Source organism: Oryctolagus cuniculus, chromosome 13, assembly GCF_964237555.1.
Source record: "Oryctolagus cuniculus chromosome 13, mOryCun1.1, whole genome shotgun sequence".
Taxonomy (NCBI): Eukaryota; Metazoa; Chordata; class Mammalia; order Lagomorpha; family Leporidae; genus Oryctolagus; species Oryctolagus cuniculus.
Window position 1 is genome coordinate 17,772,918 of NC_091444.1, and position 24,569 is coordinate 17,797,486.

The 24,569-nt window shown below is 50.0% G+C and overlaps 1 protein-coding gene across 4 annotated transcripts in view; it reads left to right on the forward strand.

The window, feature by feature from the left end:
- IPO9 (importin 9) overlaps positions 1–24,290 on the forward strand; it is a 57,834-nt gene extending 33,544 nt beyond the window's left edge. For 3 of the 4 annotated variants that reach the window (XM_002717601.5, XM_051820461.2, XM_051820462.2), the window contains 11 exons: positions 2,804–2,963; positions 6,286–6,512; positions 14,693–14,841; positions 15,233–15,361; positions 16,139–16,414; positions 16,695–16,861; positions 17,675–17,808; positions 18,402–18,524; positions 20,351–20,455; positions 20,629–20,705; positions 21,092–24,290. In XM_002717601.5, coding sequence (XP_002717647.5) covers positions 2,804–2,963; positions 6,286–6,512; positions 14,693–14,841; positions 15,233–15,361; positions 16,139–16,414; positions 16,695–16,861; positions 17,675–17,808; positions 18,402–18,524; positions 20,351–20,455; positions 20,629–20,705; positions 21,092–21,202 — 1,658 coding nt within the window. In that variant the 3' untranslated portion in view covers positions 21,203–24,290. Of the gene's footprint in view, positions 1–2,803; positions 2,964–6,285; positions 6,513–14,692; positions 14,842–15,232; positions 15,362–16,138; positions 16,415–16,694; positions 16,862–17,674; positions 17,809–18,401; positions 18,525–19,952; positions 20,456–20,628; positions 20,706–21,091 lie in introns of all 4 variants that reach the window. The other variant, XR_011381329.1, reaches the window with a different exon arrangement.
- Positions 24,291–24,569: the final 279 nt, after the last annotated feature.

The following is a 24,569-nucleotide window of genomic DNA, read 5'->3' on the forward strand; positions in this document are numbered from 1 at the left end:
CCATAATTACATGCCGAATGAACATATGGGGATTTCGCAAATCTGTCAACATTTTCCCTGCAGTTTTCCCTAGCAAATAAGCTTCAGAAATTTAGAGCTTTTAGAATATTTGATATTCTTAAATTCGTATCTGAGAAAAAGGCCCTATATGTGTTATTTACAAGTGTGTGTGTTTATGTGTTAATCCTGCTTCTAGCTGGAAGCATTTCTGCACCAATCAGACTTTATTTAGTCTGCAGACTCATTTGGACTCTTTTTTTTTTTTTAAAGATTTATTTATTTGTTATTTATTTATTTAAAAGGCAGAGCTACAGAGAGCCAGAGGCAGAGAGAGAGAGGTCTTCCATCTGCTGGTTCACTCCCCAAATGGCCGCAATGGCCAGAGCTGAGCTGATCTGGAGCCAGGAGCTTCTTCCAGCTCTCCCACACAGGTGCAGGGGCCCAAGGATTTGGACTTGGGCCATCTTCTCTTTCTGAGGGCACAGCAGAGAGCTAGATCAGAAGTGGAGCAGGCAGGATTCAAACCAGCGCCTGTGGGGAGCAACTCGGACTAGACTAAGTTACTGGAATTAAGACTTATTCTATGCATCTGCTCTCCCACAATATGGCACTGGGAGAGGAGTAAACAACTTCTACACAGCTGCCTCCAGTTCGACCAATAACCTGCGGGAACTGATCCTGCTCCTGATTGGAGGAGAGCAGCGTACTCGGCGTGTGGGTAGCAGAGTTGGGATTGGTGGAAGAGGACTATAAAGGAGGAGAGAGACAACATGCACGAGGAACATCTAAGGGGAACATCCGGATAACATCTGAGCAGCCCCTGAGAGAGCCGGCCGGCGGTGTGCCGCTCCCCCGCGGAAGTGGGGAAAGTGGCAGGGGGAGCCGCCCTTCCACAGAGGTGGAAGGGTCGGCAGCCAACCCAGGAAGGACCAGCAGCAAACCCGGGAAGGGCCGAGCAGACAAAAGAACAGCGCAGGGTCCTGTGTTGTTCCTCCGCGAATGGGGGAGCGACAAGCGCCCATATGGGATGCCAGCACCACAGGCAGCAACTTAACACACTATGCCACAGCACCGGCTCCCCTTTGGACTCTTAAAAGTTGTCAGCAATCCCAAAGATATTTTTATGTAGGTTTTTGTTATCAGTATTTGGCATACTAAAAATTAATACGAGAAAGGTACTTTCCGTTCCATTAACCTTTATCAGTTATAATCTCACATCATGTAACCTGGAAAACTTGCACCTTAATACATACATAACCTTCAGGAACTGTATTTTGAGCACTACTGCTCTACATAATATATATATAAATATTATATATAAATGATATGTATTTATGTTAGGTTGTATTCAATAGTTCCTATCAACTAGATGTTTATTGTGTAAGTATTAAGTTAAGCCCTGTGACAGGGTGAATAAACTTCGTGTCTCCTGTAACACCAGTGGCTGGAATATGAACAAAATATGACACATAAGAAAGCTAAGGACACAGAATTACAGTGACACAGAAATAACTAGGATTAAGTCAACCCAAAGGATTGGTTGGGTAGTGCAAGGAGAGGCAAATATGTTGACTTGTAATATAAGCAGAGCAGAGCTGGCAAAGTAAGATGGACTTGCTGGGGAGGGGACGTGTTCTTAAGTTTCAGTGGCGTAAAGAGAAATCGTAGGGCCGGCGCCGCGGTTCACTAGGCTAATCCTCTACCTTGTGGCACCGGCACACCGGGTTCTGGTGCCGGATTCTGTCCCGGTTGCCCCTCTTCCAGGCCAGCTCTCTGCTGTGGCCAGGGAGTGCAGTGGAGGGTGGCCCAAGTGCTTGGGCCCTGCACCCCATGGGAGACCAGGAGAAGCACCTGGCTCCTGGCTTCGGATCAGCACAGTGCGCCGGCCACGGCGGCCATTGGAGGGTGAACCAACGGAAAAGGAAGACCTTTCTCTCTGTCTCTCTCTCTCACTGTCCACTCTGCCTGTCAAAAAAGAAAAAGAGAGAGAGAGATCGTAGATAACGCTGCTCTTGAGGAGCCTTGAGTGCCATACTCACCAAGGTGACCTTCATTTAGTGGACTGTAGACTTCATTGACAGGTTTTAAATACAGGAATGACAGAGCTATAACTTTTTTAAAGCACTCATTTTATTTATTTGAAAGGCAGAGTTAGAGAGGGAGAGACAGAGAGAGAGGTCTTCCATCTGCTGGTTCACTCCCCCGATGGCCACAACGGCCAGGGCTAGGCCAGGCTGAAGCCAGTAGACAGGAATTTCATCCAGGTCTCCCACATGGGTACAGGGGCCCAAGTGCTTGGGCCACCTTCGTTGCTTTCCCAGGCACATTAGCAGGGAGCCAGATCAGAAGTGGAGTAGCCAGAACTTGAACTGGCAACCATATGGGATGCCAGCATTGCAGATGGCAGCTTTATCCTCTATGCCACAACACTGGTTCCCAGAGCTATAATTTGTAGAGTCCTAATAGTGGTCCAGGAGTAGGAAAAAACAGACAGTAGAGAAGGCATTGAGAGGATAGCTAGACAGTGAGAGCTGGGGCTGGGAACTGGCATGGTAAGGTCTTGTTAGTCTAAGAGTATTCAAGATCAGCTTTGTCAGAGGTTCAAAATGAAATGGGAAATTGATCCGATGCCAAAAGCACATATTTGCTTTTACCCTATAAGATCATGCTTTTTCTCTGAAATAAGTTTTACACATTCAGTAGCAGCCAGTTACTTTCAAAAGGTGAGTGGAGGTGGGAGGGAATAAGGGCATGTAACGGGAACTTTCATCACTCAGCCCCTATTGTTGTATCTTTCTCCCAGTTTCTCCTTTCCTCTTGGGCCGGGCACTCTGGGCTGCCAGTCGGTTCACTGTTGCTATGTCCCCTGAACTGATCCAGCAGTTCCTGCAAGCAACAGTTAGTGGTCTTCATGAGACACAACCCCCCTCAGTTCGAATTTCCGCTGTGAGAGCCATCTGGGGGTGAGTATGTTACCTTAAGGTATGAACTGCTTTATGAGGAAACTACTGAGGCTAAATTCCCCAAACCACAGAGGTCCCCAGAGTCGTATCTTGCTCGGAAATCGCTGCTGAAATCTTTCAGGATGAATGTGGGAAAGAAGCTCTACTGGGGACGTGGCTTTTATGAGAGGAGGAGAGGAGAAGACGTCCTGTTCCCTTTGCTTCTCATTCCTTTTCCATTCACTCCAGCACTGGAATCATCTAGGCTATGTCCCCTTCCTTCCTTCCTTTTTTCCTTTTTACTCCCTCCCTCTCTCCTTTTTTTTTGAGTTATTTATTTATTTGAAAGGCGCAGTTGCAGACGCAGAGGGAGAGAGGACTTCCATCTGCTAGTTCACTCCCCAAATGGCTGGAGCTGGGCTGATCCAAAGCCAGTGGCCTGGAGCTTCTTCCAAGTCTCCCATTTGGGTACAGAGGCCCAAGCACTTGGGCCATCTTCCACTGCTTTCCCAGGCCACAGCAGAGAGCTGGATTGGAAGTGGAGCAGCCGGGACTTGAACTGGTGCCTATATGGGGTGCTGGAATTGTAAGCGGTGGCTTTACCCACTATGCCACAGCACCACCCCCCCACACACACACCTTCTCCCTCCCTCCCTCCCTCCCTCCCTCCCTCCCTCCCTCCCTTCCTTCCTTCCTTCCTTCCTTCCTTCCTTCCTTCCTTTCAGATTTTTATTTATTTATTTGACAGGTAGAGTTACAGACAGTGAGAGAGACAGAGAGAAAGGTCTTCCTTCCATTGATTCACTCCCCAAATGGCCGCCACGGCTGGAGCTATGCTGATCTGAAGCCAGGAGCCAGGAGCTTCTTTCCTGGTCTCCCATGGGGTGCAGGACCCAAGCACTTGGGCCATCCTCCACTGCCTTCCCAGGCCACAGCAGAGAGCTGGACTGGAAGAGGAGCATCCGGGGCTAGAACCCGGCGCCCATATGGGATACCGGCGCCACAGGCGGAGGATTAACCTAGTTCGCCACTGCTCTGGCCCCTCCCTTTCTTTCAAAGGTGAAGAACCTGAGGCTTGGAGAGAGAAATAACTTGCATAATTGATTAGTGACAGAAACTGAATGAGAACCTATGCCTATGTCCTTTTGTGAATGATTGCCTCTATTTTTTTTTTTTTTTTTTTTTTTTTAGATTTACTTATTTATTTGAAAGGCAGAGTTATAGAGAGGCAGAAAGAGAGAGGTCTTCCATCTGCTGGTTCATTCCCCAGATGGCCGCAACAGCAAAACTGGGCCGATTCGAAGCCAGGAGCAAGGAGCTTCTTCCTAGTCTCCCGTATGGATACAGGGACCCAAGCACTTGGGCCACCTTCCACAGCTTTCCCAGGCCACAGCAGAGAGCTGAATTGGAAGTGGAGCAGCCGGGACTTGAACTGGCACCCATTTGGGATGCCAACACTGCAGGTGGCGGCTTTACCCACTATGCCACAGCGCTGACCCCTGTTGCCTCTATTAATAACCATATTTGGGATAATGTGGCCTAGAAACACTGTTTATTTTTTTCTGCTTTTACCTCTCTTTTTCACAACTTGTGTACCACAGACTCAGTAATTATTTACTTATATTTCTACATTGTTGTTTTAAGGAATATTTTAAGATCCAAACTTAAGCATTTCAGTTGCATCCTCAACACTAGTAACACAAAATTCATCTTCCACTTCCTGCCGCATCTTTTTGCCTTTTGAGGCAGAGGTCAAAGTGCCGCACGTTATTTGATGTCTTTAGAACGCATTGGGGAACTGTTTATGCTATCTGTGTTTATGTATTAATGTCATGACCATGATAGAGACCCTTCTCTTTCTGCTACAGCCTGGGTAGAACAGATCTTTGGCTCTAAAGTATGCAACTTTCTTGATGACATGGCGCATAAGACATACGAATGATGGCGTCTGACCTCTCAGACTGTACATTTTGAAATTTAAACTAACCATAAACGCTTAGAATGGGAGGTGTGAAGGGGAGAGCGGGGATAAGGCACAGCTGAGTACTGCAACAGAGATGGATCCACAACCTGGTCTAAGAAGTGGAGAGCTGTCGAGGTGCCAGTGCCACGTCAGATCTTGAGGGGAAGCTAGGTCAGAGCAAGCTAATGGAAATCAAGGCATCGTGGATGAAGATCAGTCTGTGGACAGCTCTGAGACCAGAACCTGTGGTTCCCCTGGCATTGAGGATTTCTGACAGTTGGCACTTGACACTATTTATTAAGTGCATACTGAGGGCCTGGTTTCTGTACTAGATTCTTCTGACTTACAGTAACACTGTTTTTATTGCATCTTGACTTACTGCTATTCCAACAAAAATGAAAGTAAAGACAGGCTGTATATTTTAACAGTGGATCCCATTGGACATGCATGGTAATCAGCACCTGGTAATATTTGTAGACTGGACAAGAAGCAAAGACAGTAGGACTATGTAGAAGAAACTTTAAAAACTTTAAGCCTTTCAGACAGTACACCAATGTTATAAGTACGCTTAGATTATCTGTATAAATTGATCTCATTTTAGGTACAAAATAGGCTCCCATTAAATATTAGTTGTATAGGGCCAGCACCACGGCTCACTAGGCTAATCCTCCGCCTTGCGGCGCGGCACACCAGGTTCTAGTCCCGGTCGGGGCGCCGGATTCTGTCCCGGTTGCCCCTCTTCCAGGCCAGCTCTCTGCTGTGGCCAGGGAGTGCAGTGGAGGATGGCCCAAGTCCTTGGGCCCTGCACCCCATGGGAGACCAGGAGAAGTACCTGGCTCCTGCCATCGGATCAGCGCGGTGCGCTGGCCGTGGCAGCCATTGGACGGTGAACCAACGGCAAAGAAAGACCTTTCTCTTTGTCTCTCTCTCTCTCTCACTGTCCACTCTGCCTGTCAAAAAAAAAAAAAAAATTAGCTGTATGATAAACATTAAAAGCACTGTTAACTATTTGAAAATAGTGGGACTATCCATAGAAATCTAGGAATGTGACTAACACAGTCTGAGGTATCACAAAGCAGTTAACTTAATAGCTTGATAATTCGGTTGCACCGCTAGGACTTGGATTTGCTTCAAAGCAGAAAGGGAGAAGTAGAAAATTTCAAAGGAAGTAGTGAAGAATAAAGCAGAGATAAATTCACAAACATAGAAGTGGTGCCGATGTTCCTGTGATGTGCCACAGGGAGATGTAAAAGCGTACCTGTATTCTGGAAGCAGCTTTGTAAATGTTGTGTATAAATGCTGTAGTATGTGAGTTGACTGAGAAAACAGCAGCTGAGAGATGTACTTTTGAGTCATTCTTGTTTGTCTGTTGCTGTCTAGTTACTGTGACCAGCTGAAGGTCTCAGAGAGTACCCACGTGCTGCAGCCCTTCCTCCCCAGCATCCTTGATGGCTTAATTCACCTGGCAGCCCAGTTCAGCTCAGAGGTCCTCAACCTGGTGATGGAAACCTTGTGCATTGTGTGTACAGTAGACCCAGAATTCACAGCAAACATGGAGAGCAAAATCTGCCCCTTCACCATCGCCATCTTCCTGAAGTACAGTAATGGTATGCCCACGAGAGGGTGTGTTGCTGGGGGGCACCAGCGAGTGGGCGGGGGCTGGTGGGTTCAGGGGAAGGTCCCTGGGTATGATGGGCTTGAGCATCATGAGCAGAGAAGAGGTGTGCTGTCAATGCAGCAGCTTTAGAATGTGGACCCGTTCTGCAGCACTGATGCTCGCTCTCGTGAGGCCTGGGGGGGGGGGGGGGTGGACAGTGAGTAGAAGTCTGACAAGCAAGAGCCAGGATTCAGAGCTTTGCTAACAGGAGAGGAAATTGAGCAGCTAAATGAAAAGCTTCCTGAAAGAAGACACCTAGAACTATTAGAAAAGGAGATACTAAAGAAAGAAAGAGACATTTATGAACAAGGTGTGGATCAAATGTATCTTATAGTAAGAAAACTTTGGAAATATTTTTTAGAAAAGATTAATCCCTGCATAAAATGAAGTACAAGAGTGCTTCAAGGGCCTGGCGCTATGGCTCATGTAGTGCTGGCCTCCCATATGTGTCCCATTGAGCTCTGGCTGCTCCAATTCTGATCCAGCTCCCTGTACGCATGTGTGCAACCTGGATGAAGTTCCTGACTTCTGGCTTCAGCCTGGCTGTTCTAGCCATTTGGGGAGTGAAACAGCAGGTGGAAGATATCTCTCTCTCTCTCTCTGTGTCTCTCCTCTCTCTCTCTCTCTCTAACTTGGACTTTCAAATAAATAACTAACTCAAAAAAAAAAAAAAAAAAACAAAAACAAGTACTTCAGAAAGTTTGTGAAGGAACAAGTGCTGTGGCACAGCAGATTAAGCTGCACTTAGGGTGTCATAGAGGCATAACTCAAACCAGCCCTCTGATACGGGACACTGGCGTCACAGGTGCTTTCTTAACCCACTGCACCACAACACCAGCCCCGAGTCTGCCTTTCAGAGGAAGAAATCTCTCTTTATTTTTAAAGATTTATTTATTTATTTGAAAGGCAGAGTTTACAGAGGGAAAGCCAGAGAAAGAAATCTTCATCCACATATTCACATCCGAGATGGCCGCAACAGCCAGAGCTAAGCCAGCCTGAAGCCAGGAGCTTCTTCTAGGTCTGCCACATGGGTGGCAGGATTCCAAGAACTTGGACCATCTTCTGCTGCTTTCCCAAGCACATCAGCAGGGGACTGGATTGGAAGCAGAGCAGCAGGAGCACAAACTAGCACACATATGAGATGCAGGTGTTAAAGATGGCAGCTTTACCCACTGCACCACAATGCCAGTTCCAGAAAGATATCTTAAAAAAAAAAGTTTGTAGAGAAGGGGAATTGAAAGAGAATCTTATTTTAGTGCAAGCATTTTGAAATTCCTGCACAGATATTAGTATACATTTTTCTTTTTTAAAAAAGATTTTATTTATTTATTTGAAAGTTAGAGTTACAGACAGTGAGAAAGAGACAGAGAGAGAGGTCTTCCGTCCGCTGGTTCACTCCCCAAATGGCTGCAACGGCCAGAGCTGCGCCAATCCGGAGCCAGGAGCCAGGAGCTAGGAGCTTCCTCCGGTCTCCCACACAGGTGCAGGGGCCCAAGGACTTGGGCCATCTTCTGCTGCTTTCCCAGGCCATAGCAGAGAGCTGGACTGGAAGAGGAGCAACCGGGACTCGAACCAGCATCCATATGGGATGGCAGCACTGCAGGCAGAGGATTAACCTACTGCGCTGTAGCACTGGCCCCTAGTACACATTTTTCATGAACTTTTTGAAAACCCCTCTTAATGCATAGATTTAAAAAACAAACTTTTAAGATTTATTTATTTATTTGAAAGACATACCAACAGAGAAAGATATCTTCATCTGCTGGTTCATTCCTCAAATGATTACAACAGCAAGGACTAGGAGAGGCCAAAGCCAGGAGCCAAGAATTCCATCTGGTTCTGCCATGTGTGTGACAGGAGCCCAAGTACTTGAGCCATCATCCACTGCCTTCCCAGGTGCATTAGTGGGGACCTGGATTGGAAGGAGAAGAGCTGGGGTTTGAGCCAGCACTCTGATATAGCATTGCAAATGGTGACAACTTGCTGAACTACAATGCCTGCTTTCTCTGGTTTTTAAGTTTTGTTTTTGTTTTTGTTTTTTTATGTTTATTTACTGCCATCTGCTAAAGAGGCAGAGCAACATAGAGAAAGAGAGATCTTCCATCCACTGGTTCACTCCACAAATGCTTGCCCCAGCCAGGGCTGGGCCAGACCAAAGCCAGAAGCCATTAACTGTGTCTACATCTCCCACGTGGGTGGCAGACACCCAAGTACTTGAGCCAATACCTACTGCTTCCCAGGGCACTCACTAGCAGGAGGCTGGATTGGAGGCAGAGAAGCTAGGGCTCAAACCAGGCACTCTAATATGGGATGTGGGCATTCCAAAGCAAAGTTTTAGCCATTGTGCCAAAACCCACCCCTAAACTTCTGTTAATATGAAGTACAGTCATATTATGCAACCTTTAAAACTCAAGTCTCAAAGTAATACTTAAAACCATTGGGAAGTACTTACATTATAATAAGTGAAAAGCCAGTATCTCAAAAAAGTCCACAGAATATGAGCTGCATTTGGGTTTTTGTTTTAGAAAAGGATGTGTATAGGGGCCGGTGTCATGGAATAGCAGGTTAAGCCACCACCTGCAACACTGGCATCCCATATGGTCGCTGGTTCAGATCCCAGCTGTTCTATGTCTGATCCAGCTCCCTGGTGATACGCCTGGGAAAACAGCAGAAGGTGGCCCAAGTCCTTGGGCTCCTGCACCTGCATGAGAGACCAAGAAGAAGCTCCTGGCTCCTGGCTTCGGCCTGGCCCAGCCCCAGCCATTGTAGCCATTTGGGGAGTGAACCAGCAGACAGAAGACCTCTCTGTCTCTTCTCCCTCCCTCTGTAGCTATGCCTTTCAAATAAATAAATCTTTAAAAAAAATTTTTTTTAAAGAAAAGGATATGTGTATTGATATTTAGGCAGAAAAAAATACCGTCAAGATATTAAGCCGGCGCCGCGGCTCGATAGGCTAATCCTCCACCTTGCGGTGCTGGCACACCAGGTTCTAGTCCCGGTCGGGGCGCCGGATTCTGTCCCGGTTGCCCCTCTTCCAGGCCAGCTCTCTGCTGTGGCCCGGGAAGGCAGTGGAGGATGGCCCAAGTCATTGGGCCGTGCACCCGCATGGGAGACCAGGATAAGTACCTGGCTCCTGGCTTTGGATCAGCGCAGTGGCCATTGGAGGGTGAACCAATGGCAAAGGAAGACCTTTCTCTCTGTCTCTCTCGCTGTCCACTCTGCCTATCAAAATAATAATAATAATAATATTAAAATTAAATTAAAAAAAGAAAAAAAGGTATTAAAGGGTAGTTATCTCTAGGTAGTAGATTTGCAGTTTTTTTTTTAAATGCTTTTCTGCAGTTTAAGTGTTTCTGAGTGGGTATATTTATTAATACTTTTTTATTAGAATACTTTAAAAGTATTTTTAAGAGGGAACTCCGGGGCTGGTGCTATAGCACAAGGGGTTAAGCCACAGTCTGCAGTACTGACATCACAGGTGGGTGCTGGCTTGAGTCCTGGCTGCTCCACTTCTGGTCCAACTCCCTGCTGATACACCTGGGAAAGCAGCAAAGGATAGGAAGCTCTTAGGCCCCTGCATTCATGTGGGTGACCTGAAGAAAACTCCTGGCTCCTGGTTTCACCTGGCTGAGCCCTGGTCTTTATGGCAGTTTGGAGAGTGACCCGGCAGATGGAGGATCTCTCTGGGTTTCTCCTCTCTGTAGTTCTGGCTTTCAAATAAATGAAATAAAGATTTTTTTAAAAAATAAAAGAGGAAACTGATATGAAGCTCAGGAAAATATGGTGAGGTACAGATTACTATATATTATGATATGCTAAATGATATGATATACTAAGCATGTTGTTTGATTTGCTTTTTTACTTAAAAATGTATCCTGAAGAGCTTTCCACATTATATTCTTGAATATATCCCACGCTTTTCAATTGTGGTATAGCATTCCTTTTATCCAGTTCTGTTAATGAACAGCTAGGTTGTTCACAATTTTTTTCTATTAACATACAGTATCAGTGGTCTTTTAACATACCTTTTAATGCACAGTACATATATTTTTACATGCTAATAGAATAGGATATTTTTATTATACATATATATTATTTATATAAATGTTTGTGCCATGCTGGAGCAGTTTACACAGCATCACAGAGGAAAAGGAAGAAAGATCATTCAAAAAGTATGTGGAAAATATAGGGAAGGGCGCTGTGGTATAGTAGGTTAGGTCTCTGCCTGCAGCGCCAGCATCCCATATGGGCGCCGGTTCATGTCTCAGATGTTCAACTTCCAATCCAGCTCTCTGCTATGGCCTGGCAAAGTAGTGGAAGATGGCTCAGGTGCTTGGGCCCCTGCACCCACATGGGAGATCTGGAAGAAGCTCCTGACTCTTGGCCCAGAGCCTGGCCCAACCCTGACCATTGTGGCCATTTGAGGAGTGAACCAGCAGATGGAAGATCTCTCTCTGTCTGTAACTCTATCTCTCAAATAAGTAAATAAAATTTTTAAAAATAAGAAAATTAAAAGATTATTTTGCTACAACAAATTGTGAAATCCATGAATAGCTTTTTCATATGTATTTTCCACAAAAAATTTTTATTTGAAAGTCAGTTGGCCGGCGCCATGGCTCACTAGGCTAATCCTCCGCCTGCGGTGCTGGCACACCGGGTTCTAGTCCCGGTCGGGGCGCTAGATTCTGTCCCAGTTGCCCCTCTTCCAGGCCAGCTCTCTGCTGTAGCCCGGGAGTGCAGTGGAGGATGGCTCAAGTGCTTGGGCCCTGCACCCCATGGGAGACCAGGAGAAGCACCTGGCTCCTGGCTTTGGATCAGTGCGGTGCGCCGGCCGCAGCGCGCCAGCCGTGGCGGCCATTGGAGGGTGAACCAACGGCAAAGGAAGACCTTTCTCTCTGTCTCTCTCTCTCACTGTCCACTCTGCCTGTCTAAAAATTAAAAAATTAAAATTAAAATAAAAAAAATTTAAAAAAATAAAAATTAAAAAAAAAAAGTCAGTTGCACGGAGAGGGAGAGATCTTCCATTCACTGGTTCACTTCCCAGATGGCCCTAACCATCAGGGCTGGGTCAGGCCAAAGCCAGGAGCCAGGAGCTTCCTTTGGCTCTCTCATGTGGGTTGCAGGGTCCCAAATACTTGGACGATCTTCCACTGCTTTCCCCGCCATTAGCAGGGAGCTGGATCCTAAGTGGAGCAGCCAGGACGTGAACCAGTGCCAATGTGGAATACTGATGTCATAGTCGGTGGCTTTACCTATTACACCAAATTCCAGCTACCCATACACTTTTTTTTTTTTTTAAGATTTATTTATTTATTTGAAATTGTTACAGAGAGGCCGAGAGAGAGAGAGAGAGGTGTTCCATCTGCTGGTTCACTCTCCAGATGGCCACAGTGGCCAGAGATGCACCAATCAGGAGCCAGAAGCTTCTTCTGGGTCTTTCACACAGGTGCAGGGGCCCAAGGACTTGGTCCATCTTCCACTGTTTTCCCAGGCCATGGCAGAGAGCTAGATCAGAAGTGGAACAGCTGGGACTTGAATCAGTACCCATATGGGATGCTGGCATGTAGGCGGCAGCTTTACCCACTATGTTACAGCGCCAGCTTGTCCCCATGCACTTTTTGAAGTACCCTTGTAGGTAAAGTTGATTGGACTACAGTTTCGTAAGACTCTGCTTTTTTGAGAGTTTCACCTTTTGCTCCAAAAATGACTTTGGGGTTCTTGTCTGTCATGACTACCCCCAGAAGGTGGTACGTGGCTCTCCTTGGGGAAAAGACAGGGTTTAGGTAGTTTTTGAAATGCTAGTGTCTTCTCGATCAAGTATCAGTGAAGTTTTGTTGTTGTTGCTTTTAAAAGGCAGAGTGACAGTGTGAATTGTCATCTGTCTTCTAGTTCACTCCCTAAATGCCCACACCAGCCAGGACTAGGCCAGGCCAACGCCAGGAGCCCAGGTCTCCATCTGGGCCTCCCACTTGGATGGGGTGATGGAGTCCTGCCTTCCAAGATGCACGCTAGTAGAAAGCTGGATTAGAGTGGAAGTGGAGGGGCTGGTACTATGGCGTGGAAGGTTAAGCATCCACCTGCAATGTCGGTTCAAGTCCCAGCTGCTCCTCTTCTGATCCAGCTCCCAACTGATGGCCTGGGAAAGCAGAAGACGATGACCCAAGTGCTTGGCCCTGCACCCACATGAGAGACCCAGAAGAAGCTTCTGACTCCTGGCTTCTGTCTGGCCCAGCGCTGGCTCTTGGAGCCATTTGAGAAGTGAACTAATGGATGGAAGATCACTCTCTATCTGTCCCTCTGTCTGTAACTGTGTCATTCAAGTAAATAAATAAATCTTTAAAAAAAAAAAAAAGAAAAGAAAAAAAGTGGTGGCTGGCACTGTGGTATAGTGAGCTACGCCTCTGCCTGCAGCACCAGCAATCCATATGGGTGCCAGTTTGTATCCTGGCTGCTCCTCATCCGATCCAGCTCTCTGCTATGGCCTGGGAGAGCAGAAGGTGGCCCAATTGCTGGGCCCCTGCATCCATATGGGAGACCTGGAAGAAGTTCCAGGCTTCTGGATGTGGATTGGCCCAGTCTCGGCCATTGCAGCCATTTGGAGAGTGAACCAGTGAATGGAAGGTCTTTTTCTCTGTCTCTCCCTCTGTCTGTAATTCTACCTCTCAAATAAATAAATAAATAAATCTTTTAAAGATAAAAAAAAAAAAAAAGTGGAAGTGGAACTTGATCCCAGGCACTCATTGTGGGATGCAAGTGTCTTTTTTTTTTTTTTTTTTTTTTTTTGACAGGCAGAGTGGACAGTGAGAGAGAGACAGAGAGAAAGGTCTTCCTTTACCATTGGTTCACCCCCCCCCCAAAAATGGCCGCTGCGGCTGGCGCACCACGCTGATCCAAAGCCAGGAGCCAGGTGCTTCTCCTGGTCTCCCATGCGGGTGCAGGGCCCAATGACTTGGGCCACCCTCCACTGCACTCCTGGGCCACAGCAGAGTTGGACTGGAAGAGGGGCAACCAGGACAGAATCTAGCGCCCCGACCGGGACTAGAACCCAGTGTGCCGGCACCACAGGCAGAGGATTAGCCTAGTGAGCCACGGTATCTGCCAGGATGCAAGTGTCTTAAGCAGCAGTTTAGCATGCTTAGTGAGTAAGGTTTTTTTTGTTTGTTTGTTTTTTAAAAGAGTTACTTATTTGAAAGGCCAAGGTAGAGGGACAGAGAGAGGTCTTCCATCTGCTGGTTCACTCCCCAAATTGCCACAGTGGCCAGAGCTGAGTTGATCCAAAGCCAGGAGCCAGGAGCTTCTTCCAGGTCTCCCATGCAAATGCATTTGGGCCATCTTCCACTGCTTTCCTAGCTGATCTGAAGTGGAGTAGCCAGGACTCGACCTGGAACCTTGATGGGATGCCGGTGCCACAGGGAGAGGTTTAAACTGTTGTACCACAGTGATAGCCCCAGTTTTTTTTTGTTTGTTTGTTTGTTTTTTTGTTTGTTTTGTTTTGTTTTTAAGATTTATTTTATTTATTTGAGAAGCAGAGTTAGAGAAGGATAGGAAGAGATCTTCCATCCACTGTTTCACTCCCCAAATGGTTGCAATGACCAGACCTGGGCCAGACTGAAGACAGGAGCTTCTTCCGGATCTTTCACATGGGTGTGGGGGCCCAAGGACTTGGGCCAACTTCTGTTGCTTTCCCAGACACATTAACAAGGAGCTGGATGGGAAGCGGAGCAGCGGAGACTTGAACCACTGCCCATATGGGATGCTGGCATTGCAGGCTGCTACTTTACCCACTGTACCACAATGCTGGTCCCTAGTATTTGGTTTCGTAATCATCCCATGCTTCATAAGAATAAGGACCTTAAAGGTTTGCTCCAGAAAAAAAAAAGCCATATTTTGTTTTAAGAGTAGTTATTACTGACTAGTCATTGCTGTAGATAAAACAACCTAAGTACTGTGCCTCTTGGAGATTTGACATTTCTCCTGTTCTAACAGGTTATTCATGTGACCCTACCAGGTACCAGTTTTTGATAGGTAATCAGCGTAGACATTAACTAGGACCAGCAGTGGGCACTGTTAAGCCAGGAGCACATGCAGGCCTTCAGCAGGGGCCATTCCATGTTGCCTTATCCACTTCAGATCCTGTTGTCGCCTCACTGGCTCAGGACATCTTCAAGGAGCTGTCCCAGATCGAGGCCTGTCAGGGCCCAATGCAGATGAGGCTCATTCCCACTCTGGTCAGCATAATGCAGGCGCCGGCAGACAAGATCCCTGCAGGACTCTGTGCGGTGAGTGGCTACAAGGCTGGTGTTGGGGGAGGGTGGGCAGGCTGCTGTGCCCACAAGAACCATGGGTGATTGCTGAGGCTTTCAGAGAACGGCTCTTATTCCAGAAGTGCCCTCAGGAGCTGGACCCAACACCACCATTACACAGCAGCACCAAGCTGACCCCCGCTGGCTCGTGCACTGCCATGCACTGCCCCTGCCGTGCTGCTAAGGGGTGGGCTGTTGTGAGGAGGCCGCGAGCACTCTGCTGTCAGATCGCTCCTTTTCTTTGGGACCCTTGCCGTTCAGCAGTGAGCTTCCTCTGGGTCGCTGTGTTGTATCCTCCCAGCAGGGCCTTGGTTTTGGACACCGGACCCCAGAGGCAGTTCCGACCCTTTCCTTTCTTCCTCCTCAGACAGCCATTGACATCCTGACCACCGTAGTGCGGAACACGAAGCCGCCGCTCTCCCAGCTCCTCATCTGTCAAGCTTTCCCTGCCGTGGCTCAGTGCACCCTTCACACAGACGATAACGCCACCATGCAGGTAACTGACTCGCGGGGACCAGAGTAGAGGAGACAGCTCCCTGCACAGGGCCTCAGAGCAGGCTGCCGGCTGCCATAGTCTCCTTGTTTAGAAATGTCAGCCTCGCAACACTGTGTTTACCTAGAGGACCAAGGAGGGGCTCTGGCTGCTTCAGCCAGACTCTGTGTGTTTTGAGATGTGTTATAACCTTAACGACTGGATGCCGGGCATCCTGCCCGTCTGTGTCTCGGTATTGCTACCACAGAACAGAAGAGATTATATACATGGAGACTTGTAGCCATAAGAAAGTCAAGATTTCTTGTTTGTGGAGTCCGCAAAGTGGTAATAAGCCTGTGCGTGCTCCTCTTCTGAAGTCCCAGTCCCTGGGTGTTGAGAACCGCACTCGATTGTAAAGGCTGTGGGAACTGAGTAACGATCGACCTGGAAATCCCTGGGCAAATGGTGGTTAATGTGAGGTCTGTGTTCGTTCCCATGAAGGCCTAGAGAGTCCCAGATCTATTTTTAGATCTGTTTTTCTGATACCAGAGGTAGGTCTTTGTGGCTAAAACTGGATTTGCTTGGCCATTGTCTCTTGGAATAGAAATGAGCATTTTTAGGCTGGCTGATTGGGAGGATCTGGTAACACATGTCTATAACAGACAGTTCCTGACTCCAGAGATGGGCGCTCTCTACGCTCAGGAGGAGGACTTGTCAGAAGAGCATGTGCTGGGTCAGGCTGAGGGCCTCCCAGCCAGTGGTCCCCAGTGCTCATCTTGTTTGCCACCTCTGTCTCCCCAGAATGGTGGAGAGTGCTTGCGCGCCTATGTGTCAGTGACGCTGGAACAGGTGGCCCAGTGGCATGATGAGCAGGGCCACAATGGCCTGTGGTACGTGATGCAAGTGGTGAGCCAGCTCCTGGACCCCCGCACCTCAGAGTTCACCGCAGCCTTTGTGGGCCGCCTCGTCTCCACCCTCATCTCCAAGGCAGGGCGGGAGCTGGGGGAGAACCTGGACCAGATTCTCCGTGCCATCCTCAGTAAGATGCAGCAGGCCGAGACTCTCAGCGTCATGCAGGTCAGCACAGCCCCGCTGGCGCTCCCTCCTCCCGCATGATGGGCACAGGGTTTGGTTGCGGGGCCTGAGTTGTTTTACCCTCTCTCTCACTGTCCTTTTAGAAAGTGAAGTAAATTGAATCAGTTCCGACCCAAGAAACAAGGACAAGAAAATCTCCCTCTCTCCTGCCCTTTGGGTGGTCCCCGCAGTGCGTTGTCTGTTTCTTGACTCGCCAGCCCACCCCTCTGGGCTCCTGTGTCTGTGAGGCCAATTCCCTGAAGCAGTGTCTGTTCTCTCCTAGTCTCTGATCATGGTGTTTGCTCACCTGGTGCACACTCAGCTGGAACCTCTCTTGGAGTTCCTGTGTAGCCTCCCTGGCCCCACTGGCAAACCTGCCCTGGAGTTTGTGATGGCTGAGTGGACGAGCCGGCAGCACCTCTTCTATGGACAATACGAAGGCAAAGTCAGGTAGGGTCCCATCTTTTTTCCCGGCCACTTGTCCCTACCCAGTTTTCTCTTCCTGACTTGTTCCATTGGCTTTTAGTTTCACACATCAAACTACCCGCATTTTTCCCTTTCCTTATTATTCTGCATATTTTTGGATAAAAAAAAAAAAGATTGTTTGGTAGGTGGAGCGACATGGAGGGAGGGAAAAACAGAGGGAGATGTTCACTCCCCAAATGGCCACAATAGTCAGGGCTGGGCCAGGCTGAAGCCAGGAGCCAGGAGCTTCTTCCAGGTCTCCCATATGGATGCAGGGGCCCAAGTACTAGAGCTGTGCTCTGCTGCCTTCCCAGGCACGTTAGCAGGAAGCTGCATCAGAAGCAGATCTGCCAGGACTCGAACCAGCCCTCTGATAGATTTGCTGGTGTTGCAAGCAGCAGCTTAACCCACTGTACCACAGTGCCAACTCCTAGTCTATATATTTGAATGGCTGCCATGTTGAAATCCCCACATGTACACCAAATATCTATGTTCTCTGCTGGCCGGAGAGCCGCCTCTGCCAGATTTCACCTGAGCTTTAGAACCCCCACCTTCTGACTGTGCGCCCTGAACCTCCGTCCCGGTGTTCTCGGCAGTTCACTGCCCACGCGATGCTAGCAACCCTGGTGTTCAGGAGCAGATCTCCTCGGGCCATCTCACAGGTTCTCACCTGCTGTCACCTACTCAGCTGTGGACAGAATGTCCACCATGAAGGAGAGTCTTAGGACAGAGTTCTTACCTCCTTGGAAGGAGCTCTGGGTGGGTGCTGGCTGACCTTTCGTGGCTTTTCCTTGCCAGCTCTGTGGCGCTCTGTAAGCTCCTCCAGCATGGCATCAACGCAGATGACAAACGGCTGCAGGACATCCGCGTGAAGGGCGAAGAGATCTACAGCATGGACGAGGGCATCCGCACCCGTTCCAAGACGGCCAAAAGTGGGCGACGCTGCCTGCCCTCGGGGCTCTCCCCAGCTCCTGTCGGGCTAGGGCTGCCTGGGGTGGCGGGCAGCGACATACTGTGATCTGTGTTTCTAAGGCAAAATTGTTAGTGATGGGTTTGATGAAGCAGAACACTGTAGGTTAACAGTAGCTCAGAACGTACGGTTCTTTCCTGTTGAAAATTGGTAAAAATAGTCCCAGGTGCCAACGGCCCGCAGCTTCCTATCCCTTCAGGGCTCTGTTGCATGGTCAGCATGTCTTTGTCACTGGGTTGTCTTTGGCCTGGGACTGCAGTAGTTCTTAGGAGTGAGTACAGAGCTGTTGTCTTTAACTGTAGGTTTATAGTCATCTCTGCTCCCTCATGCCCTACACAGTGACTTGGTTTCACAGCTTGATTACTGATAAAAAGCTCTCTCCTCTAATCTCTCCTAACTTCTGAACTGTGGTACCACCAAGCCGAATACAATTATTTCACTTTAGACCATCTTTTGGTGGCTGGGTACAGTCAGGAACAGTGGACACCTTGAGGGGTGGTGAACTCTGGTGAACCCAGGGACAGCCTAACTGGAGGCCTCTCCCTTCCTTTCCAGACCCAGAGCGCTGGACAAACATTCCTCTGCTGGTCAAGATCCTGAAATTGATCATCAACGAGCTCTCCAACGTCATGGAGGCCAACGCCGCTCGCCAGGCCCCTCCTGCAGAGTGGAGTCAAGGTGCACCACACTGACTCCTCGTAGACACTGTTTGTCTGACAGTTACAGAGAGAGAGGGAGAGACAGAGATCTTCCATCTGCTGGTTCATTCCCCCGATGGCCACCACAGCTGGGACCAGGCCAGGCTGAAGCCAGGAGCCAAGAATCTTCTAGATCTCTCCATGGGGAGCAGGGGCCCACTTGTGCCATCTCCTGCTGCGTTTCTCAGGCCATGAGCAGGAGCTGGATTGGAAGTGGAGCAGCTGGGACATGAATCAGTGCTATATGGGATGCTGGCGTCAAAGGTGGCAGCTTAACCTGTCACTCCACAGCGCTAGCCCCTCCCGCGAGACTTGTAACCTGGCAGAACGAGTTACAGACGGTCAAATCACCAGTTAGGTTTGTTAAGTCATTGACTTCAAGTTTATTGAATGGCTACTCTGGCTGGCACTGTGCTAAGCGTGTCAAGGGCTGCTTTTCAGATCTGCCTGTGGGCTCTCACAGAGTTTGGGGGCAGGGAACCATCCAGGAGACAAACTTAACTTTCTTGGTCTGGTTCCACTCAAGAGTCTCTTAGCCCTCCTCCCCCCTTTTAATATTTATTTCTTTATATGAAAGGCAGAGCGAGCTCTTCTATCTGTTGGTTCAGTTCCAAAATGGCCAACAGCCAGGAGCCTCCTCCAGGTCTCCCACGCGGGTGCAGGGGCCTCCTCCAGGTCTCCCATGCGGGTGCAGGAGCTTCCTCCAGGTCTCCCACGCGGGTGCAGGGGCCCAAGGATTTGGGCCATCTTCCGCTGCTTTCCCAGGCCACAGCAGAGAGCTGGATCAGAAGTGGAGCAGCCAGAGCTTGAACCAGTGTCCATATAGGATGTCGGTACTGCAGGTGGTGGCTTTACCCGCTATACCACAGCCCCGGCCCCCTCTCAGCTTTTTATCTGCCATCAGAACACTAGAGGTTCTTCCATTCAGACTTACTGGGAGGCTCCAGCCATCCCTGGTTCTCTCCCACTGGGGACCACAGCCCACATTGTAGAAGCCCTCAGAGCTCTTCTGTACTGGGATGTTTGGATTTGGGGAAGGAAATACATGCATATATATTTTTTTAAATAAAGATTTATTTATTTGATTTGAAAGGCAGAGTTACAGAGACACAGAGGCAGAGAGAGAGGTCTTCTATCCACTTATTCACTCCCTAAATGGTTGCAACTGCCAGAGCTGGGCCAATCTGAAGCCAAAAGCCTGGAGCTTTTTCTGGGTTTCCCATGTAGATGCAGGGGCCCAAGCACTTGGGCCATCTTCTGCTGCTTTCTCAGGCCATAGCAGAGAGCTGGATCAAAAGTAGAGCAGCTGGGGCCAGCGCTGTGGCATAGTTGGTAAAGCTGCCGCCTGCAGTGCCAGCATCCCTTATGGGCGCCGGTTTGAGTCCCAGCTGTTCCACTTCCATTCCAGATCTCTGCTATGGCCTGGGAAAGCAGTGGAAGATGGCCCAGGTCCTTGGGCCTCTACACCCGCGTGGGAGACCAGGAAGAAATTCCTGACTTCTGGCTTCGGATCGACACAGCTCTGGCTATTGCAGCCATCTGGGGAGTGAACCAGCAGATAGAAGACCTCTCTCTCTCTCTCTCTCTCTCTCTCTCTCTCTCTCTCTCTGCCTCTCCTTCTCTCTGTGTAACTGTGACTTTCAAATAAATAAATAAATCTTTAAAAAAAAAAAGTGTGGGGGGTGCAGCTGGGACTTGAACTGGTTACCATATGGGATGCCAGTGCTGCAGGCGGTGGCTATACCCACTATACCACCGTGTTGGTCCCCCATGTGTGTATTCTAGCTGCTTTTCTTCTCCAAGTAGATGACTCCAATGATATGTGGGAGGACCAGGAGGAGGAAGAAGAAGAGGAAGAGGATGGCTTAGCTGGCCAACTTCTGTCTGACATTCTTGCTACAAGTAAATACGGTAAGCAGTTTGGGAAGAGAACACACCTGTGCCAAGGATTGGGTGTCCAGCAAAGGGGGGAGGTGGGCTCACAAGTGATGTCCCTTGAGTCCTTGCCAATTTTGCCTCAGCCACCAAGGGCGGGGGGGGGGGGGGGCTGCGCCTCACTGCCCTCTTGTGGCTGTGTCTCACAGAGGAGGATTACTACGAGGACGATGAGGAAGATGACCCCGATGCCCTTAAGGATCCTCTCTATCAGATTGATCTGCAGGTAAGGGAGTCCAGAGAAGTGCGTGACAGTGCCCCAAGCCACAGAAACGGGAAGGTGGGCTCAGATGCCTTCTTGGTTCATCATGGGAGCTCTAGGGGAGGGGTTCCTGTCTTGCCTTCTGGTCAGGCACTTTGGGTGGGCGGGGACTTCACATCCAGTGTCTTCAAGCTGTGTTGTGAACGTCCTGCGGGTGCAATATGAAATCAGACTCTGGAGACATTTTGTTTTTCTGTGGGATTTCGTCCCTGGCTTGTACTACCTAAAGTAGATCCAAGAATACGAAGAAGCCATCTCTCAGGAAGCCGCTGTTTGTCTAGACGCCAGCACTCGCAGTACTGCAGGTGGTGCCTGGGAGCCCCCGTGACCTGCTCCCTTCTTCCCTCCAGGCCTATCTCACAGACTTCCTCTGCCAGTTTGCCCAGCAGCCCTGCTACATGATGTTCTCAGGCCACCTTAATGACAACGAGAGGCGGGTTCTACAGACCATCGGCATCTAAACGGGAGCTTTCCATGCGTGCTTCTCCTCCTGGCCCAGCCACAGACCATTTTGCAGCCCTCGGTGGCCTTGAGATGCACTTCTCAACCTGGAGTGGCTTCCTGACCCTCGGCCTTGGCCTCGCAGAGTGACACTGACGACTCAGACCAGGCCCCCAGTGCCGTCACATAGGAGTGCTGGGACAGAGGGCATTTCTCAAAGTCCCGGAAGATGACCCATCTTCAGAACCTTTCTCCTTCCCAACTCTGCCCCCGCTCTGTTCCTAGGGTCCTCTGCTGGCCATTCCAGGGCCGTTACTGCCCGGGCGGATTACGTGTCCATGGATTATTTTGCCCCACTGCAGGAGCACAGGAAGTCACGGCCATTTACATTCTAGAACAGACTGGTGTACCTTCACAGGACATCTGATGCGTTTGGATAGGAATCCCCTTGAGACATCACCAGGTTTCTGCACTCGGGCCGAGCAGGAGCAAGCAGGAGCAGCAGCACCTAAGCCCTCCCAGCAGCCTCTCCCCTCCCTCCCACAACACTAACGCTCCTCCGTGAAGGGAGTCATCTTCTTGTTTTGCTTCATGCATGACGCAGCCACTGCCCCCAAGCTGTTCCTATATATACACGCACACACACGGCATCAGCCAGACAGATGGCAATTTGTTTTTCCTTTTTTAGAAAAAAACATGGGGAAAAAGGATTTTTTTAAATCCACCTGGTCCAACTGTATTTAATCCGCCTCTCCCCCACTTCCCACAGTCGACAGTCAGAGGTCATCTCCCCTCGCCCTCAGGAGTCCTCCGACGTGAGTCGTAGCCCTCAGATTTGCGATGTGTATTTTTCTAGGACAGTAAAGTGATCTTCACAGATGCATTCAGTCCACTTGTGTAAGGTGTCTAAGCACCTCCTTGCCTTGTGTCCCCTCTAGAAGGAAAGTGGAAGAAGGAAACAGGGCTGGGTGGAGCCTGTGTAACATTCTCCTGTGCTTGCCAATTCTTAAAGAACTGAACAATTCTTAGAGAACTGGCACTGTTCAGTAAGATCTTTTTAGACATTCCCTTAACTGAGAAATTCAGCCCAGGAGGGGAGGCGAAGCCCGCCGCACCTGGTGCCCTGTGTCTCAGTAGCCACAGGGTTGTGTTTAGGCGGGTGATCTCGCTGAGAGGAGAAACACAGAGTGCGTCTGAGCCCACACCACCGGGGTGGGCCCCCGGAGAGCTCCATGGAAAAAAAACCCAAGGACGTTGTAGCTGGAAAAGACTGTGTGCCACTAGGTGTCCCTGCTGTCGTGCTCCAGGCATGCGGCTGCAGAGCCCTGAAGGTGCATGTGCACGCCTGCGGCTGTGTGCCGCCCCGCCCCGCCCCGCCCTGCCCCACTGCATCCTGAGTCGGGGACTCGCTGATGATGGGTGAGCGGTGGCAGTTCCGGCCAGGTGGTGCTCAGAAAACTCCAGCGCGGGCTTTGGTCTCAAGGCAGTGCCGGTTGAGTTTGGTGCTGACAAAAATCATTCCACAGGGTCCCGCCAACCTGGTTTTGGCACAAAAAGATGATCTTGGGCCAGCAGTGTTGCACTGCTGAGCTTGGAGAGGCCTGGGGCTCCGGGTCCCTGTGGGCCTGATTGCTAGAAAAAAACAGCCTACATCTAGTGCCTCAGTGGCCCCAAGTCCCTTGGTGAGGTCCTCCCTTCCCATGCTGGTTTTGTGGGACAGACTGGGCCTCCTGTCTGAGAGGAGGACTCCAGTCTGGAGAAAAGGCGCTAGTACCCGCTGGGTGGCCGCCCCTGGCCAGCAGACCAGCTGTGGTGGAGAGCGGAAGGTCTGGAGCCCTTGGCGTGCCGAAGCTCGTTTCCAGAGCATTCCTCGGGCAGCCCATGGAACCTCCATAGTGCTGTGTCCGCTCTGTTGGCGGCGAAGAGTCAGAGGCTGTCCAGTGCGAGCAGGAAGAACAGATCTCCTGGGGGCCAGTGGTGGTGACCGAGTTGAACTCGAGCTCCTATTCTGTCTCCTGCTTGACCAGAAGAAACTAGCTTGCGTCTGGAAAGGGCAAGGCTAACTGGTCGGGGGCTGGAGTTGAAGCGCGCGCCTACGGCGCCAGCACGCTGCAGAGCTCCCTCCCAGCTGAGCATCGGCCTGGACGCTGGGGCTGCCCAGGACTCTGAATGCAGAATTGGAGAGACACGAGAAGACTGGAAGGCAGATAAAGGCCCGGAAAAGGGAGCTGTGACCACAGACCATGGACCTGTAAGTGACGTTGGCTGGGAAGTAGGGACCTACCCCCAAAGGCTCCAGATCGGGGTAATGATGGGGTCCCTGCGCTTCTAGAAGATACTCAGTGCTTAAGAGCAAGTGATGCCGAGCCAGCCTTACGGTGTTCCATCTCACTAACCAGGTCACTGAGCGTAGTAAAGCATTCGGGGAGGGAGCTGTCGGTAACTCGAGCTGCAGGTCGGCCTGCTGTGGAGGGACTTCTGGTAATGTGGTGCCCCTGGACTCTGTCCTTGGCTCTCCTTTGACATGTATGAGGATTAATTAGCAACATCTTGTATGCCTTACCCATTCCAGAAAAGAACTTGAAGTCATTTACGGAAGAAATAGCGCTAGATGGTACTGCTTAGACACTGGGGTAGCAGGAAACCTCGGGGAAGCGTGACGAGTTAGGATCCGAGCTGTGGACGAGGAGACTAAGGGTGAGGGCTTTTCAGCACAGGCGGGGTGACAGTGCCATCTGCGGGAGCTGTGCTCACACAGCACCGCGTCTGAGGCCAGGAGCCGTGAATGTGTCCAAGAAACACCTGTGTGGCACAGTAGAAGCAGGTGCTCTGGCAGGGGGGTGGGGGGCGTGGAGGATCTTCCGTCTTCCTGGTCCTGCTGGCCCTCCCCGGTGCTGTGGCCATGGAGGGGCAGCCTGGGAGAGGAGGCGCCCTCTGCAGAGGAGAGCAAGCGCAGAGCAGCCAAGTTGTGTCAGGGCGAGAAGCTGAGACCAGGGGTCGCAGGACACTGCTTTGGGAATTAGAGGACTGCCCAGCGAAGGACGCCACCTCTCCCCAACCAGGCGGACCCGTAACCTGTAAGCAGACAATAAACACAAGGCCGACTTCTGGCTGCTCTGTTTCTTCTCCGTCTCAGTGAAGCCTAAACTAGAGACGTGCACAGCACATGCTGGGTGCTGAAGGGGTTCAGCCACCTCCCTGCAGGAGCTGGTCTCTTAGGGTGTGGCACGCGAGGGCTGCCACGCGGGAAACAGGCACTGTGTTCAGTTCCTGCTGCAGACTTGGGCGGGAACCAGGCGAGGCTGCCTGCAGGAGGCAGCCCTCGCAACGAGTGCTCACCGGGGGCCAGCAGTACCTCGAGGCATCTGCTGCTTCTGCCACCTCAGA